Source organism: Oncorhynchus nerka, linkage group LG21 (genome assembly GCF_034236695.1).
Source record: "Oncorhynchus nerka isolate Pitt River linkage group LG21, Oner_Uvic_2.0, whole genome shotgun sequence".
NCBI classification, from domain to species: Eukaryota; Metazoa; Chordata; class Actinopteri; order Salmoniformes; family Salmonidae; genus Oncorhynchus; species Oncorhynchus nerka.
Genome location: NC_088416.1, coordinates 19,597,646 through 19,616,143, shown reverse-complemented (window position 1 = coordinate 19,616,143; position 18,498 = coordinate 19,597,646). Strand labels below are relative to the sequence as shown.

The following is an 18,498-nucleotide window of genomic DNA, read 5'->3' as shown; positions in this document are numbered from 1 at the left end:
ATTTTCAAGTTACACAGTGTTTGTTTAGATGTATATTGTTTCAAAAAATGTCATAAAAAAAGTACATTTTGGGTTATTTTGAGGTAAGAGAGGTAAACTGGGCACATTAGGCCTTTAAAAGTTATTTATTCTCCAAGAGTCAATAGGTAGCCTGTCTATCATTCATTTAAAAGTCCAAAATTGGATGTAGAAATCGCAGAAATTGCCCCTTTAACTCAGCATATCCAAGACGATGAAACTAAGTGTTGTTAGGAATTAGGATTTAGGTATTTTTCTACTAATCTTACGATAATGTTACCACAACAGAGCACATTAGTTTATATAGTCTCTCGTAGGGTAATACATAGTCAAATGGTAATGTTAGCCTGATTCTTCAGATACAGACGTCATAAAATGCTGGTTGATTTGTATTTGATCATCAGTTATTATCAACAGTTTAATTGAAATGTATCGAAACAACAAACAAACAATCAAATAGCAGTTTTGTGATTAACAAACAAACATGGTAGAAGGCCTTCCCTTAGTCCATAAAAGTGCTATTAGTTTAATAATCTTGTTTATAAAAACATATAGAGGTCTACTGCATTCATTGTAAAGTTAAGGGGTCGATTCTCTCTCTCTCTCTCTCCCGCTCTCCCTCTCTCTCTCCTCCTTCTCCTTTGAGCCTATGAGTTCATTTTTTTAACATACTTAGGACAATGTTCCTCCTATGAAGGAAAACTCGAAACATGATGAGAGGGAAGTGGAGCACACGAAAAGAGAAATCCGGTCTTGCGGTTCACGAGGCAAAACTTTCCCACATTCATTCATTTCCACTCTTAATTTAGCGAGACACCCTTTCACTTTGTGTACATCCATTCAATCCTCACTATTTAAGATAATCCGCAGATATGGGATCAGAACACAAACCACATTCTGACTGGAGGAAATTTGCAATATACTGGCAACAGGTAAGTCAACAACATGCTATCATTTGATCATTGCTTCAGGCTTCAATTAATTAATTATTTTTAGGATTATATTCAACTAACAATGACCATCTGCTGCAGATCATCTAACTACCATAAGAATGGCAATTCAGACTATCACTTGGATGAGCGCCTTCCTCTGCCTCGTGCAAGTGTTCTCGATGCCCATGCCTTGCCAGCTACAAGGACAGCTGGTGCGAACAACCCACAACCTACTGAGAGACATGGTACATTTTTTAAATTACTTTTGTTTTGAGATGTATTCTCCAACTATGTTTAACTGAATAGCTCAACATGAGAAATGTGTTTTGTCTTTCTTTCAGGGGGGTCATTTTCCTCTGGAGTGCCTGCAGGAGAATGTCTTCATGGCATTCCCAGCCACCTCATTTGCAACCTCCGGGGCGCCACAGGTAAGGGCAAGCGAGCATATTCAAGAGTTCTTTACAGCATGAAAGAGTATTTGCAACCGTTAGGATTAGAAAGTAGAACACTTTACACGGCCATTTATGTTAATTGAAATTATTGTTGTTGTCCGTTTCAGTTGAGCAGCAGTGCTGCTAAGGCTATTTATGAGACATTGAAGAACATCGACACATTGTTCGGAACTGACGAACTGCCGACAATGTGGGACCAACAGAAGTTGGAGTATTTTCAGAACATTATCTACCGTCAGATTGAAGAGAGCGAGTGTGTGAGTACCTACCTAGGCCAATACAGATAGCTTAACTGTTTAAGTGTGGTATGGTGACATTTGAATTATTTTATTCTTGTGTCAGATGATGGAGAGTGTGGATAAACGTGATTATCTAGTCAGGGCAAAGGTGCTGAATACCTACTTTAGGAACATCGCGGCTGTCCTAAAATAAAAAGTAGGGTACAAGCAAATACACTATAATGGATGCATTTGAATTATTATTCATCGCCTGCCTCTTTCTTCCTTTCTGGCAGATGAGCAGTGTGGATACAAGTGATTATCCCATCAGGGCAGAGGGCCTGAAGACATACTTTGGGAACATTGCAGCAGTTTTAAAAGAAAAGGTAGGATATAGGTTGAAAACAAATAGAAACATTGTTTTGATAATATCTCTACATAGGATAATATTACTCTACATTGCCCTAACCATTTATTTTTATTTTCACAGAATTTCAGTTACTGCGCCTGGGAAGTGGTTCGAAAAGAGCTCCTGTACACCCTAGAATTCATTCTGAAACACACCTCTGACAGCCTTCTGTGGTCCAACAGAACATGAATTTGAACTTGCAGATCTTTTTTTACTAATTTGTTTTACAATTGTGCTTGATTTTTAAAGCCTTCTATTCTACAATCATGCAATGTGCAATGTCAAACAGCAATATTATATAAATGTATTTATTTATTTATCAAGGTTATTTATTGATGTAGGCCTACTTATATATTTATTTATTTATTTATCAAGGTTATTTATTGATGTAGGCCTATTTATGAATCTATTTATCTATTTGAAAATCGTGCCTTTTGTTGCTCTTCATCAAATGTTAAAGTTACTAAAATAAAAATACTTTAAAATATTGGTAATCTGAGTGCTCGTTCTGTATCCAAGTCCAAGGTGTGATTTTATGTAGTTATTTTCTATTTCACCTTTATTTAACCAGGTAGGCCAGTTGAGAACAAGTTATCATTTACAACTGCGACACTGCCAAGATAAAACAAAGCAGTGCGACAAAAACAACAACACAGAGTTACACATAAACAAACGTACCGTCAATAACACAATAGAACAATCTATGTGCAGTGTGTGCAAATGTAGAAGAGTATGGGAGATAAGGCAATAAACAGGCCATAGAGGCGAAATAATTACAATTTAGCATTAACAATGGAGTGATAGACGTGCAGATGATGATGTGCAAGTAGAAATACTGGGGTGCAAAAGAGCAAGAGGGTAAGTAATAATATGGGGATGAGGTAGTTTGGTTTGCTATTTACAGATTGGCTGTGTACAGCTACAGTGATCGGTAAGATGCTCTGACAGCTGATGCTTAAAGTTAGAGAGGGAGACATTTGTCTCCAGCTTCAGTGATTTTTGCAATTAATTCCAGTCATTGGCAGCAGAGAACTGGAAGGAATGGCGGCTAAAGCAAATGTTGGCTTTGGGGATGACCAGTGAAATATATCTGCATATACCTGCTGGAGGTTGTGCTAAGGGTGGGTATTACTATGGTGACCAGTGATCTGGGATAAGGCGGGACTTTACCTAGCAAAAACATATAGATAACCTGGAGCCAGTGGGTTTGGCAACGAATATGTAGTGAGGGCCAGCCAACGAGAGCATACAGGTCGCAGTGGTGGGTAGTATATGGGGCTTTGGTGACAAAACGGATGGCGCTGTGATAGACTACATCCAGTTTGCTAAGTAGAGTGTAGGAGGATATTAAGTAACTTACATCCCCGAAGTCAAGGATTGGTAGGATAGTCAGTTTTACGAGGGTATGTTTGGTGGCATGGGTGATGGAGGCTTTGTTGTGAAGTAGGACGCCGATTCTAGATTTAATTTTGGGTTGGAGATGTTTCATGTGAGTCTGGAAGGAGAGTTTACAGGCTAACCAGACACCTAGGTATTTGTAGTTGTTTCACATATTCTAAGTCAAAACCGTCCAGAGTCGTGTTGCTATTAATGCAAGAGGGTGCGGCAGCAATCGATGGAAGAGCATGCACTTAGTTTTACTAGCAATTAAAAGCAGTTGGAGGCCACGGAAGGAGTGTTGTATGGCGTTGAAGCTCGTTTGGAGGTTTGTTAGCACAGTGTCCAAAGAAGGGCTAGATGTCTACAGAATGGTGTCCTCTGCGTAGAGGTGGATCAGAGAATCATCAGCAGCAAGAGCTACATCATTGATATATTCATAGAAAAGAGTCAGCCCGAGAATTGAACCTTGTGGCACCCCCATAGCGGACATTAAGATTTGTATTAAACACGCTCAGGACATATGCACGGATGGCAGTACAATTAGTCCTATAGCCTACTAATCCATAAAGGAAGGCCATTAAAACAAGTCAAATGTATCTTCTCAAAATGTAGATATATTCAAATGCCTTTTTTCAATTAAGTGTGTTTTATCACTGGACAGGGCTGGCCTGTTTTGGACAGGGCTGGCCTGTTTTGAACAGTGTACTTTGAGCACCTATACAACTTCCGTTCCAACCATGGAGATACTATTACATTATTAGAATTGCTAATTCTACGGTTCCAACCCATCTATGAAATTGTGTTCCACAATCAATAACGTATTAGAAGTAATATTCGCCTAATAGAATGGAAAGGTGCACAGTGTATTCTGTTATCACGAAATGCATTGCTCCAATGTAATTCTTTGCATAGACATGTATGAAAACTGTTCACTATCTTTACGTTTTTCATGATTCATTTCACAATAGCATAATTAAGAATCACCCGTTGAAAATTGGGGCTTATCAAGGGAATCATTCAACCTTCTTCACAGTGTTTTCCTGTACACCAAGTCAGAACCGAAAGATTAAAAAACGGGGCATATAAGCAGACAATGAACGATCTAAAAATATTCGATGATAACTTGTCTTACTCAAGAAAGCAAAAAAGAGACCATGTTTGTATGCAGCTTTATTAACTCAATCATTATTGTTGTTTTTCTACATTGTTTACAAACTGATATGTGAAACCTATTGATGCCAAAATAACAAGTAAAACAGGCAACAACAACAAAAAAGTTAAACAAATGTACATTTTCTGCTGTTACGGCTAATCTTTTTGTTGTTGTAGTTAAACATATGGGGCTCAAAACAGGTGGGGTACGGTTGGAAAACCGGTCGCCACTGGGTGGGTCCAATATCAAATGCTCTCGAATAGAGGCTACATTAATCTGAGCAAATTCTAAATCACCACAAATAGGATGCATTTCGCTGCCTCAAATCACATATGAAACTGGGAACTTCCAAGCGCCTTTGTGGTGTCATAGGACGCCTTGGCAGCGCACCTGCTGTGGTTGAGTTGAGTGAAGACATAAAATACATATATATATATATATATATATATATATATATTATATGCTCTCCAGGAACACAACGCATGCGCATGGGAGATCACGCGAGTGGAGGTTCGTGACAACCTGGTGCAGTTCAAGAAATTCCTCCACATCAGAGTCAAGCCATGAGGAAGAAGAGGTCTGTTGGAAAACCACATAATCATCATTGGAGACATGTGACATGTTTCTGATCCCGGCTAATAGATTGACAGCTGATATATTTACTGACTGAATCATTTATTTATAAACATGGTTGGCTGACATGTATATGTGGAGGCTATGAAGTTATTCCTTTATAATCAAATCAAATAATTATTCTCTCATCATTTTTATTAATTCATTTATATATTCAGTCATTCATCCTTTCATTCTTTCATGCATTCATTTGTTTATAGACTGACTTTTTAAAGGAGCAGTCTGCTGTTCAAACAACACCAAAACGGTCAATGAACCGCTATTTTTCTAAATAGCTGAGGATTGGGGTTGGAGAAAAGTAATCATTGTCAAATAACTAAGGATGAAAGGAATGTCCATCTACGAGATTAAAGTTATGGGCTAGTTTGAACTACATTTGGAAGCTGTACCGTGTTTTACCTACGATAATGTTATCACAACACATTGGTAAATTGGTTTATTCTTGCAGGCCTGCTTGTCTCTCCGAACGACGAAAAATTTGAAATGGTTGAGTATCTACCTGACTCTGTTCTGTTCTGCTTATACACAGCAGCATCCGATCTGTGCAGGTGGACGCAATTCATGCACTAGTGTGCTAGTGCGCTATTTTTACACCTGTCCACTATTTGATGTGTACAATTTGATGCTAAATATATGTCATTATTAGACCTCAAATTTTATTTTTATTTTTATAGGACGTTTTATATAACCAATGCCTTCACTCTCTGTACCACAATGTTTCATTTGTGGATACTATTCCAATACAGTTCACTTTTTGATATTGATATGACTTCATTTCAGGGTGGACAATTCCCAGGTCTGTTTCCGTAAAGAAAAGTCGAGCGCATGTTTCCAGAGCATGTTTACAAGAAACCACAGGTAAGATACTGAAGTGTATCATGTAGCAAGAATTGGATAGAATAAACTAGAGAGTTTGATGTTTTTCAATTTCAAAATGATCAATTGGAAGTTTAACCATGGAATTTATGAGACATCCTAATGCCTAAAACGGTGTTTTCTATTATACAGAGCGAGGACGTCTCTGTGGTACTTTTCTTAAGACGGAACTAATTCACTCACAACCATTTTATATTGTCTTCAGGTCGGGTGTGGTGTTGGGGCATCCTCTGGAGATGGAGGGTCAGTGACTTCAGGCAAAGGGTCTCTGAAAACGTATTTCAACAAGCTGAACACAATCTTGAAACAGAAGGTTTCCAATATCAAATGCACTCGAAAATAGGCGAAATTAATCAGAGGAAAAGTTCTAGATCACCACAAATCAGAGGAATTTCACTGAAACTTGGAACTTCCAAGCGCCGTTTTTTGTGTGTCGTCGGATGCGTTGGCGCAGCACCTGTTGTGGTTGAGTTGACTGAAAAAGTGAGGAAGAAGCGATCTGATGGACAACCTCATAATCTTCATTGGAGATTGGATGTCCTTGAGGCTGGCTAATAGATAGATGGATGATATTTTTACTGACTGACTGATTTATTTATTTGTGAAGGCTTTGTAATATTTTTGTTATTATAACACTATTAATTGAGAAAATACATGCATCTATTATCATATTGTTTTTTTTCCATTCATTTATATATTCAGTCATCCATTTATTCATCCATTCAGGCTTTCATGCATTCAGTTTCTTATAGGCAATCTACAGTTAAATTAAACACCATAGTGGTCACTCAACCACTATTCTGGTAAATGAGGGAAGGGGATTCGAGAAAAGTAACCGCTGTCAGAGAGCTATTGATTCAAGTAATGACCATCCAAGAGATCAACATTATAGTTTCAAATAAATTTTCAAGTTACACAGTGTTTGTTTAGATGTATATTGTTTCAAAAAATGTCATAAAAAAAGTACATTTTGGGTTATTTTGAGGTAAGAGAGGTAAACTGGGCACATTAGGCCTTTAAAAGTTATTTATTCTCCAAGAGTCAATAGGTAGCCTGTCTATCATTCATTTAAAAGTCCAAAATTGGATGTAGAAATCGCAGAAATTGCCCCTTTAACTCAGCATATCCAAGACGATGAAACTAAGTGTTGTTAGGAATTAGGATTTAGGTATTTTTCTACTAATCTTACGATAATGTTACCACAACAGAGCACATTAGTTTATATAGTCTCTCGTAGGGTAATACATAGTCAAATGGTAATGTTAGCCTGATTCTTCAGATACAGACGTCATAAAATGCTGGTTGATTTGTATTTGATCATCAGTTATTATCAACAGTTTAATTGAAATGTATCGACATGAATGGGATTAGAGACAGAAGATGCAAACAGAACGAGATCAGAGAGAAACAAACAAACAATCAAATAGCAGTTTTGTGATTAACAAACAAACATGGTAGAAGGCCTTCCCTTAGTCCATAAAAGTGCTATTAGTTTAATAATCGTGTTTATAAAAACATATAGAGGTCTACTGCATTCATTGTAAAGTTAAGGGTCGATTCTCTCTCTCTCCCCCTCTCCCTCTCTCTCTCCTCCTTCTCCTTTGAGCCTATGAGTTCATTTTTTAACATACTTAGGACAATGTTCCTCCTATGAAGGAAAACTCGAAACATGATGAGATGGAAGTGGAGCACACGAAAAGAGAAATCCGGTCTTGCGGTTCACGAGGCAAAACTTTCCCACATTCATTCATTTCCACTCTTAATTTAGCGAGACACCCTTTCACTTTGTGTACATCCATTCAATCCTCACTATTTAAGATAATCCGCAGATATGGGATCAGAACACAAACCACATTCTGACTGGAGGAAATTTGCAATATACTGGCAACAGGTAAATCAACAACATGCTATCATTTGATCATTGCTTCAGGCTTCAATTAATTAATTATTTTCAGGATTATATTCAACTAACAATGACCATCTGCTGCAGATCATCTAACTACCATAAGAATGGCAATTCAGACTATCACTTGGATGAGCGCCTTCCTCTGCCTCGTGCAAGTGTTCTCGATGCCCATGCCTTGCCAGCTACAAGGACAGCTGGTGCGAACAACCCACAACCTACTGAGAGACATGGTACATTTTTTAAATTACTTTTGTTTTGAGATGTATTCTCCAACTATGTTTAACTGAATAGCTCAACATGAGAAATGTGTTTTGTCTTTCTTTCAGGGGGGTCATTTTCCTCTGAAGTGCCTGCAGGAGAATGTCTTCATTGCATTCCCAGCCACCTCATTTGCAACCTCCGGGGCGCCACAGGTAAGGGCAAGCGAGCATATTCAAGAGTTCTTTACAGCATGAAAGAGTATTTGCAACCGTTAGGATTAGAAAGTAGAACACTTTACACGGCCATTTATGTTAATTGAAATTATTGTTGTTGTCCGTTTCAGTTGAGCAGCAGTGCTGCTAAGGCTATTTATGAGACATTGAAGAAAATCGACACATTGTTCGGAACTGACGAACTGCCGACAATGTGGGACCAACAGAAGTTGGAGTATTTTCAGAACATTATCTACCGTCAGATTGAAGAGAGCGAGTGTGTGAGTACCTACCTAGGCCAATACAGATAGCTTAACTGTTTAAGTGTGGTATGGTGACATTTTAATTATTTTATTCTTGTGTCAGATGATGGAGAGTGTGGATAAACGTGATTATCTAGTCAGGGCAAAGGTGCTGAATACCTACTTTAGGAACATCGCGGCTGTCCTAAAATAAAAAGTAGGGTACAAGCAAATACACTATAATGGATGCATTTGAATTATTATTCATCGCCTGCCTCTTTCTTCCTTTCTGGCAGATGAGCAGTGTGGATACAAGTGATTATCCCATCAGGGCAGAGGGCCTGAAGACATACTTTGGGAACATTGCAGCAGTTTTAAAAGAAAAGGTAGGATATAGGTTGAAAACAAATAGAAACATTGTTTTGATAATATCTCTACATAGGATAATATTACTCTACATTGCCCTAACCATTTATTTTTATTTTCACAGAATTTCAGTTACTGCGCCTGGGAAGTGGTTCGAAAAGAGCTCCTGTACACCCTAGAATTCATTCTGAAACACACCTCTGACAGCCTTCTGTGGTCCAACAGAACATGAATTTGAACTTGCAGATCTTTTTTACTAATTTGTTTTACAATTGTGCTTGATTTTTAAAGCCTTCTATTCTACAATCATGCAATGTGCAATGTCAAACAGCAATATTATATAAATGTATTTATTTATTTATCAAGGTTATTTATTGATGTAGGCCTACTTATATATTTATTTATTTATTTATCAAGGTTATTTATTGATGTAGGCCTATTTATGAATCTATTTATCTATTTGAAAATCGTGCCTTTTGTTGCTCTTCATCAAATGTTAAAGTTACTAAAATAAAAAATACTTTAAAATATTGGTAATCTGAGTGCTCGTTCTGTATCCAAGTCCAAGGTGTGATTTTATGTAGTTATTTTCTATTTCACCTTTATTTAACCAGGTAGGCCAGTTGAGAACAAGTTATCATTTACAACTGCGACACTGCCAAGATAAAACAAAGCAGTGCGACAAAAACAACAACACAGAGTTACACATAAACAAACGTACCGTCAATAACACAATAGAACAATCTATGTGCAGTGTGTGCAAATGTAGAAGAGTATGGGAGATAAGGCAATAAACAGGCCATAGAGGCGAAATAATTACAATTTAGCATTAACAATGGAGTGATAGACGTGCAGATGATGATGTGCAAGTAGAAATACTGGGGTGCAAAAGAGCAAGAGGGTAAGTAATAATATGGGGATGAGGTAGTTTGGTTTGCTATTTACAGATTGGCTGTGTACAGCTACAGTGATCGGTAAGATGCTCTGACAGCTGATGCTTAAAGTTAGAGAGGGAGACATTTGTCTCCAGCTTCAGTGATTTTTGCAATTAATTCCAGTCATTGGCAGCAGAGAACTGGAAGGAATGGCGGCTAAAGCAAATGTTGGCTTTGGGGATGACCAGTGAAATATATCTGCATATACCTGCTGGAGGTTGTGCTAAGGGTGGGTATTACTATGGTGACCAGTGATCTGGGATAAGGCGGGACTTTACCTAGCAAAAACATATAGATAACCTGGAGCCAGTGGGTTTGGCAACGAATATGTAGTGAGGGCCAGCCAACGAGAGCATACAGGTCGCAGTGGTGGGTAGTATATGGGGCTTTGGTGACAAAACGGATGGCGCTGTGATAGACTACATCCAGTTTGCTAAGTAGAGTGTAGGAGGATATTAAGTAACTTACATCCCCGAAGTCAAGGATTGGTAGGATAGTCAGTTTTACGAGGGTATGTTTGGTGGCATGGGTGATGGAGGCTTTGTTGTGAAGTAGGACGCCGATTCTAGATTTAATTTTGGGTTGGAGATGTTTCATGTGAGTCTGGAAGGAGAGTTTACAGGCTAACCAGACACCTAGGTATTTGTAGTTGTTTCACATATTCTAAGTCAAAACCGTCCAGAGTCGTGTTGCTATTAATGCAAGAGGTGCGGCAGCAATCGATGGAAGAGCATGCATTACTTAGTTTTACTAGCAATTAAAAGCAGTTGGAGGCCACGGAAGGAGTGTTGTATGGCGTTGAAGCTCGTTTGGAGGTTTGTTAGCACAGTGTCCAAAGAAGGGCTAGATGTCTACAGAATGGTGTCCTCTGCGTAGAGGTGGATCAGAGAATCATCAGCAGCAAGAGCTACATCATTGATATATTCATAGAAAAGAGTCAGCCCGAGAATTGAACCTTGTGGCACCCCCATAGCGGACATTAAGATTTGTATTAAACACGCTCAGGACATATGCACGGATGGCAGTACAATTAGTCCTATAGCCTACTAATCCATAAAGGAAGGCCATTAAAACAAGTCAAATGTATCTTCTCAAAATGTAGATATATTCAAATGCCTTTTTCAATTAAGTGTGTTTTATCACTGGACAGGGCTGGCCTGTTTTGGACAGGGCTGGCCTGTTTTGAACAGTGTACTTTGAGCACCTATACAACTTCCGTTCCAACCATGGAGATACTATTACATTATTAGAATTGCTAATTCTACGGTTCCAACCCATCTATGAAATTGTGTTCCACAATCAATAACGTATTAGAAGTAATATTCGCCTAATAGAATGGAAAGGTGCACAGTGTATTCTGTTATCACGAAATGCATTGCTCCAATGTAATTCTTTGCATAGACATGTATGAAAACTGTTCACTATCTTTACGTTTTTCATGATTCATTTCACAATAGCATAATTAAGAATCACCCGTTGAAAATTGGGGCTTATCAAGGGAATCATTCAACCTTCTTCACAGTGTTTTCCCTGTACACCAAGTCAGAACCGAAAGATTAAAAAACGGGGCATATAAGCAGACAATGAACGATCTAAAAATATTCGATGATAACTTGTCTTACTCAAGAAAGCAAAAAAGAGACCATGTTTGTATGCAGCTTTATTAACTCAATCATTATTGTTGTTTTTCTACATTGTTTACAAACTGATATGTGAAACTTATTGATGCCAAAATAACAAGTAAAACAGGCAACAACAACAAAAAAGTTAAACAAATGTACATTTTCTGCTGTTACGGCTAATCTTTTTGTTGTTGTAGTTAAACATATGGGGCTCAAAACAGGTGGGGTACGGTTGGAAAACCGGTCGCCACTGGGTGGGTCCAATATCAAATGCTCTCGAATAGAGGCTACATTAATCTGAGCAAATTCTAAATCACCACAAATAGGATGCATTTCGCTGCCTCAAATCACATATGAAACTGGGAACTTCCAAGCGCCTTTGTGGTGTCATAGGACGCCTTGGCAGCGCACCTGCTGTGGTTGAGTTGAGTGAAGACATAAAATACATATATATATATATATATATATATATATATATATTATATGCTCTCCAGGAACACAACGCATGCGCATGGGAGATCACGCGAGTGGAGGTTCGTGACAACCTGGTGCAGTTCAAGAAATTCCTCCACATCAGAGTCAAGCCATGAGGAAGAAGAGGTCTGTTGGAAAACCACATAATCATCATTGGAGACATGTGACATGTTTCTGATCCCGGCTAATAGATTGACAGCTGATATATTTACTGACTGAATCATTTATTCATAAACATGGTTGACTGACATGTATATGTGGAGGCTATGAAGTTATTCCTTTATAATCAAATCAAATAATTATTCTCTCATCATTTTTATTAATTCGTTTATATATTCAGTCATTCATCCTTTCATTCTTTCATGCATTCATTTGTTTATAGACTGACTTTTTTAAAGGAGCAGTCTGCTGTTCAAACAACACCAAAACGGTCAATGAACCGCTATTTTTCTAAATAGCTGAGGATTGGGGTTGGAGAAAAGTCATCATTGTCAAATAACTAAGGATGAAAGGAATGTCCATCTACGAGATTAAAGTTATGGGCTAGTTTGAACTACATTTGGAAGCTGTACGGTGTTTTACCTACGTGTTTTACCTACGATAATGTTATCACAACACATTGGTAAATTGGTTTATTCTTGCAGGCCTGCTTGTCTCTCCGCACGACGAAAAATTCAAATAGTCATGCTAGCCTTGAAATGGTTGAGTATCTACCTGACTCTGTTCTGTTCTGCTTATACACAGCAGCATCAGATCTGTGCAGGTGGACGCAATTCATGCACTAGTGTGCTAGTGCGCTATTTTTACACCTGTCCACTATTTGATGTGTACAATTTGATGCTAAATATATGTCATTATTAGACCTCAAATTTTATTTTTATTTTTATAGGACGTTTTATATAACCAATGCCTTCACTCTCTGTACCACAATGTTTCATTTGTGGATACTATTCCAATACAGTTCACTTTTTGATATTGATATGACTTCATTTCAGGGTGGACAATTCCCAGGTCTGTTTCCGTAAAGAAAAGTCGAGCGCATGTTTCCAGAGCATGTTTACAAGAAACCACATGTAAGATACTGAAGTGTATCATGTAGCAAGAATTGGATAGAATAAACTAGAGAGTTTGATGTTTTTCAATTTCAAAATGATCAATTGGAAGTTTAACCATGGAATTTATGAGACATCCTAATGCCTAAAACGGTGTTTTCTATTATACAGAGCGAGGACGTCTCTGTGGTACTTTTCTTAAGTCGGAACTAATTCACTCACAACCATTTTATATTGTCTTCAGGTCGGGTGTGGTGTTGGGGCATCCTCTGGAGATGGAGGGTCAGTGACTTCAGGCAAAGGGTCTCTGAAAACGTATTTCAACAAGCTGAACACAATCTTGAAACAGAAGGTTTCCAATATCAAATGCACTCGAAAATAGGCGAAATTAATCAGAGGAAAAGTTCTAGATCACCACAAATCAGAGGAATTTCACTGAAACTTGGAACTTCCAAGCGCCGTTTTTTTGTGTGTCGTCGGATGCGTTGGCGCAGCACCTGTTGTGGTTGAGTTGACTGAAAAAGTGAGGAAGAAGCGATCTGATGGACAACCTCATAATCTTCATTGGAGATTGGATGTCCTTGAGGCTGGCTATAATAGATAGATGGATGATATTTTTACTGACTGACTGATTTATTTATTTGTGAAGGCTTTGTAATATTTTTGTTATTATAACACTATTAATTGAGAAAATACATGCATCTATTATCATATTGTTTTTTTTCCATTCATTTATATATTCAGTCATCCATTTATTCATCCATTCAGGCTTTCGTGCATTCAGTTTCTTATAGGCAATCTACAGTTAAATTAAACACCATAGTGGTCACTCAACCACTATTCTGGTAAATGAGGGAAGGGGATTCGAGAAAAGTAACCGCTGTCAGAGAGCTATTGATTCAAGTAATGACCATCCAAGAGATCAACATTATAGTTTCAAATAAATTTTCAAGTTACACAGTGTTTGTTTAGATGTATATTGTTTCAAAAAAATGTCATAAAAAAAGTACATTTTGGGTTATTTTGAGGTAAGAGAGGTAAACTGGGCACATTAGGCCTTTAAAAGTTATTTATTCTCCAAGAGTCAATAGGTAGCCTGTCTATCATTCATTTAAACGTCCAAAATTGGATGTAGAAATCGCAGAAATTGCCCCTTTAACTCAGCATATCCAAGACGATGAAACTAAGTGTTGTTAGGAATTAGGATTTAGGTATTTTTCTACTAATCTTACGATAATGTTACCACAACAGAGCACATTAGTTTATATAGTCTCTCGTAGGGTAATACATAGTCAAATGGTAATGTTAGCCTGATTCTTCAGATACAGACGTCATAAAATGCTGGTTGATTTGTATTTGATCATCAGTTATTATCAACAGTTTAATTGAAATGTATCGACATGAATGGGATTAGAGACAGAAGATGCAAACAGAACGAGATCAGAGAGAAACAAACAAACAATCAAATAGCAGTTTTGTGATTAACAAACAAACATGGTAGAAGGCCTTCCCTTAGTCCATAAAAGTGCTATTAGTTTAATAATCGTGTTTATAAAAACATATAGAGGTCTACTGCATTCATTGTAAAGTTAAGGGGTCGATTCTCTCTCTCTCTCCCCCTCTCCCTCTCTCTCTCCTCCTTCTCCTTTGAGCCTATGAGTTCATTTTTTAACATACTTAGGACAATGTTCCTCCTATGAAGGAAAACTCGAAACATGATGAGATGGAAGTGGAGCACACGAAAAGAGAAATCCGGTCTTGCGGTTCACGAGGCAAAACTTTCCCACATTCATTCATTTCCACTCTTAATTTAGCGAGACACCCTTTCACTTTGTGTACATCCATTCAATCCTCACTATTTAAGATAATCCGCAGATATGGGATCAGAACACAAACCACATTCTGACTGGAGGAAATTTGCAATATACTGGCAACAGGTAAATCAACAACATGCTATCATTTGATCATTGCTTCAGGCTTCAATTAATTAATTATTTTTAGGATTATATTCAACTAACAATGACCATCTGCTGCAGATCATCTATCTACCATAAGAATGGCAATTCAGACTATCACTTGGATGAGCGCCTTCCTCTGCCTCGTGCAAGTGTTCTCGATGCCCATGCCTTGCCAGCTACAAGGACAGCTGGTGCGAACAACCCACAACCTACTGAGAGACATGGTACATTTTTTAAATTACTTTTGTTTTGAGATGTATTCTCCAACTATGTTTAACTGAATAGCTCAACATGAGAAATGTGTTTTGTCTTTCTTTCAGGGGGGTCATTTTCCTCTGGAGTGCCTTCAGGAGAATGTCTTCATGGCATTCCCAGCCACCTCATTTGCAACCTCCGGGGCGCCACAGGTAAGGGCAAGCGAGCATATTCAAGAGTTCTTTACAGCATGAAAGAGTATTTGCAACCGTTAGGATTAGAAAGTAGAACACTTTACACTGCCATTTATGTTAATTGAAATTATTGTTGTTGTCCGTTTCAGTTGAGCAGCAGTGCTGCTAAGGCTATTTATGAGACATTGAAGAACATCGACACATTGTTCGGAACTGACGAACTGCCGACAATGTGGGACCAACAGAAGTTGGAGTATTTTCAGAACATTATCTACCGTCAGATTGAAGAGAGCGAGTGTGTGAGTACCTACCTAGGCCAATACAGATAGCTTAACTGTTTAAGTGTGGTATGGTGACATTTGAATTATTTTATTCTTGTGTCAGATGATGGAGAGTGTGGATAAACGTGATTATCTAGTCAGGGCAAAGGTGCTGAATACCTACTTTAGGAACATCGCGGCTGTCCTAAAATAAAAAGTAGGGTACAAGCAAATACACTATAATAGATGCATTTGAATTATTATTCATCGCCTGCCTCTTTCTTCCTTTCTGGCAGATGAGCAGTGTGGATACAAGTGATTATCCCATCAGGGCAGAGGGCCTGAAAACATACTTTGGGAACATTGCAGCAGTTTTAAAAGAAAAGGTAGGATATAGGTTGAAAACAAATAGAAACATTGTTTTGATAATATCTCTACATAGGATAATATTACTCTACATTGCCCTAACCATTTATTTTTATTTTCACAGAATTTCAGTTACTGCGCCTGGGAAGTGGTTCGAAAAGAGCTCCTGTACACCCTAGAATTCATTCTGAAACACACCTCTGACAGCCTTCTGTGGTCCAACAGAACATGAATTTGAACTTGCAGATCTTTTTTTACTAATTTGTTTTACAATTGTGCTTGATTTTTAAAGCCTTCTATTCTACAATCATGCAATGTGCAATGTCAAACAGCAATATTATATAAATGTATTTATTTATTTATCAAGGTTATTTATTGATGTAGGCCTACTTATATATTTATTTATTTATTTATCAAGGTTATTTATTGATGTAGGCCTATTTATGAATCTATTTATCTATTTGAAAATCGTGCCTTTTGTTGCTCTTCATCAAATGTTAAAGTTACTAAAATAAAAAATACTTTAAAATATTGGTAATCTGAGTGCTCGTTCTGTATCCAAGTCCAAGGTGTGATTTTATGTAGTTATTTTCTATTTCACCTTTATTTAACCAGGTAGGCCAGTTGAGAACAAGTTATCATTTACAACTGCGACACTGCCAAGATAAAACAAAGCAGTGCGACAAAAACAACAACACAGAGTTACACATAAACAAACGTACCGTCAATAACACAATAGAACAATCTATGTGCAGTGTGTGCAAATGTAGAAGAGTATGGGAGATAAGGCAATAAACAGGCCATAGAGGCGAAATAATTACAATTTAGCATTAACAATGGAGTGATAGACGTGCAGATGATGATGTGCAAGTAGAAATACTGGGGTGCAAAAGAGCAAGAGGGTAAGTAATAATATGGGGATGAGGTAGTTTGGTTTGCTATTTACAGATTGGCTGTGTACAGCTACAGTGATCGGTAAGATGCTCTGACAGCTGATGCTTAAAGTTAGAGAGGGAGACATTTGTCTCCAGCTTCAGTGATTTTTGCAATTAATTCCAGTCATTGGCAGCAGAGAACTGGAAGGAATGGCGGCTAAAGCAAATGTTGGCTTTGGGGATGACCAGTGAAATATATCTGCATATACCTGCTGGAGGTTGTGCTAAGGGTGGGTATTACTATGGTGACCAGTGATCTGGGATAAGGCGGGACTTTACCTAGCAAAAACATATAGATAACCTGGAGCCAGTGGGTTTGGCAACGAATATGTAGTGAGGGCCAGCCAACGAGAGCATACAGGTCGCAGTGGTGGGTAGTATATGGGGCTTTGGTGACAAAACGGATGGCGCTGTGATAGACTACATCCAGTTTGCTAAGTAGAGTGTAGGAGGATATTAAGTAACTTACATCCCCGAAGTCAAGGATTGGTAGGATAGTCAGTTTTACGAGGGTATGTTTGGTGGCATGGGTGATGGAGGCTTTGTTGTGAAGTAGGACGCCGATTCTAGATTTAATTTTGGGTTGGAGATGTTTCATGTGAGTCTGGAAGGAGAGTTTACAGGCTAACCAGACACCTAGGTATTTGTAGTTGTTTCACATATTCTAAGTCAAAACCGTCCAGAGTCGTGTTGCTATTAATGCAAGAGGTGCGGCAGCAATCGATGGAAGAGCATGCACTTAGTTTTACTAGCAATTAAAAGCAGTTGGAGGCCACGGAAGGAGTGTTGTATGGCGTTGAAGCTCGTTTGGAGGTTTGTTAGCACAGTGTCCAAAGAAGGGCTAGATGTCTACAGAATGGTGTCCTCTGCGTAGAGGTGGATCAGAGAATCATCAGCAGCAAGAGCTACATCATTGATATATTCATAGAAAAGAGTCAGCCCGAGAATTGAACCTTGTGGCACCCCCATAGCGGACATTAAGATTTGTATTAAACACGCTCAGGACATATGCACGGATGGCAGTACAATTAGTCCTATAGCCTACTAATCCATAAAGGAAGGCCATTAAAACAAGTCAAATGTATCTTCTCAAAATGTAGATATATTCAAATGCCTTTTTTCAATTAAGTGTGTTTTATCACTGGACAGGGCTGGCCTGTTTTGGACAGGGCTGGCCTGTTTTGAACAGTGTACTTTGAGCGAATATACAACTTCCGTTCCAACCATGGAGATACTATTACATTATTAGAATTGCTAATTCTACGGTTCCAACCCATCTATGAAATTGTGTTCCACAATCAATAACGTATTAGAAGTAATATTCGCCTAATAGAATGGAAAGGTGCACAGTGTATTCTGTTATCACGAAATGCATTGCTCCAATGTAATTCTTTGCATAGACATGTATGAAAACTGTTCACTATCTTTACGTTTTTCATGATTCATTTCACAATAGCATAATTAAGAATCACCCGTTGAAAATTGGGGCTTATCAAGGGAATCATTCAA

The 18,498-nt window shown here is 38.1% G+C and overlaps 3 protein-coding genes across 3 annotated transcripts; all 3 read left to right on the top strand.

Annotated features, from left to right (window-relative positions):
• The first annotated feature begins 870 nt into the window (after positions 1 to 870).
• On the top strand, positions 871 to 2,472 carry LOC135563680 (interferon beta-like). Its single transcript, XM_065006770.1, has 6 exons — positions 871 to 950; positions 1,050 to 1,195; positions 1,292 to 1,378; positions 1,510 to 1,659; positions 1,917 to 2,006; positions 2,111 to 2,472. Exons 2-6 carry the CDS (start codon positions 1,070 to 1,072, stop codon positions 2,216 to 2,218), a joined length of 561 nt encoding a protein of 186 aa, XP_064862842.1. The 5' UTR covers positions 871 to 950; positions 1,050 to 1,069; the 3' UTR covers positions 2,219 to 2,472.
• Positions 2,473 to 7,882: 5,410 nt separating this feature from the next.
• Positions 7,883 to 9,528, top strand: LOC135563679 (interferon beta-like). The gene is made up of 6 exons (XM_065006769.1): positions 7,883 to 7,962; positions 8,062 to 8,207; positions 8,304 to 8,390; positions 8,522 to 8,671; positions 8,929 to 9,018; positions 9,123 to 9,528. The coding sequence occupies exons 2-6, from the start codon at positions 8,082 to 8,084 to the stop codon at positions 9,228 to 9,230; spliced, it is 561 nt and encodes a 186-aa protein (XP_064862841.1). The 5' UTR covers positions 7,883 to 7,962; positions 8,062 to 8,081; the 3' UTR covers positions 9,231 to 9,528.
• Positions 9,529 to 14,934: 5,406 nt separating this feature from the next.
• LOC135563678 (interferon beta-like) lies at positions 14,935 to 16,585 on the top strand. The gene is made up of 6 exons (XM_065006768.1): positions 14,935 to 15,018; positions 15,118 to 15,263; positions 15,360 to 15,446; positions 15,578 to 15,727; positions 15,985 to 16,074; positions 16,179 to 16,585. The coding sequence occupies exons 2-6, from the start codon at positions 15,138 to 15,140 to the stop codon at positions 16,284 to 16,286; spliced, it is 561 nt and encodes a 186-aa protein (XP_064862840.1). The 5' UTR covers positions 14,935 to 15,018; positions 15,118 to 15,137; the 3' UTR covers positions 16,287 to 16,585.
• The last annotated feature ends 1,913 nt before the right edge of the window (positions 16,586 to 18,498 follow it).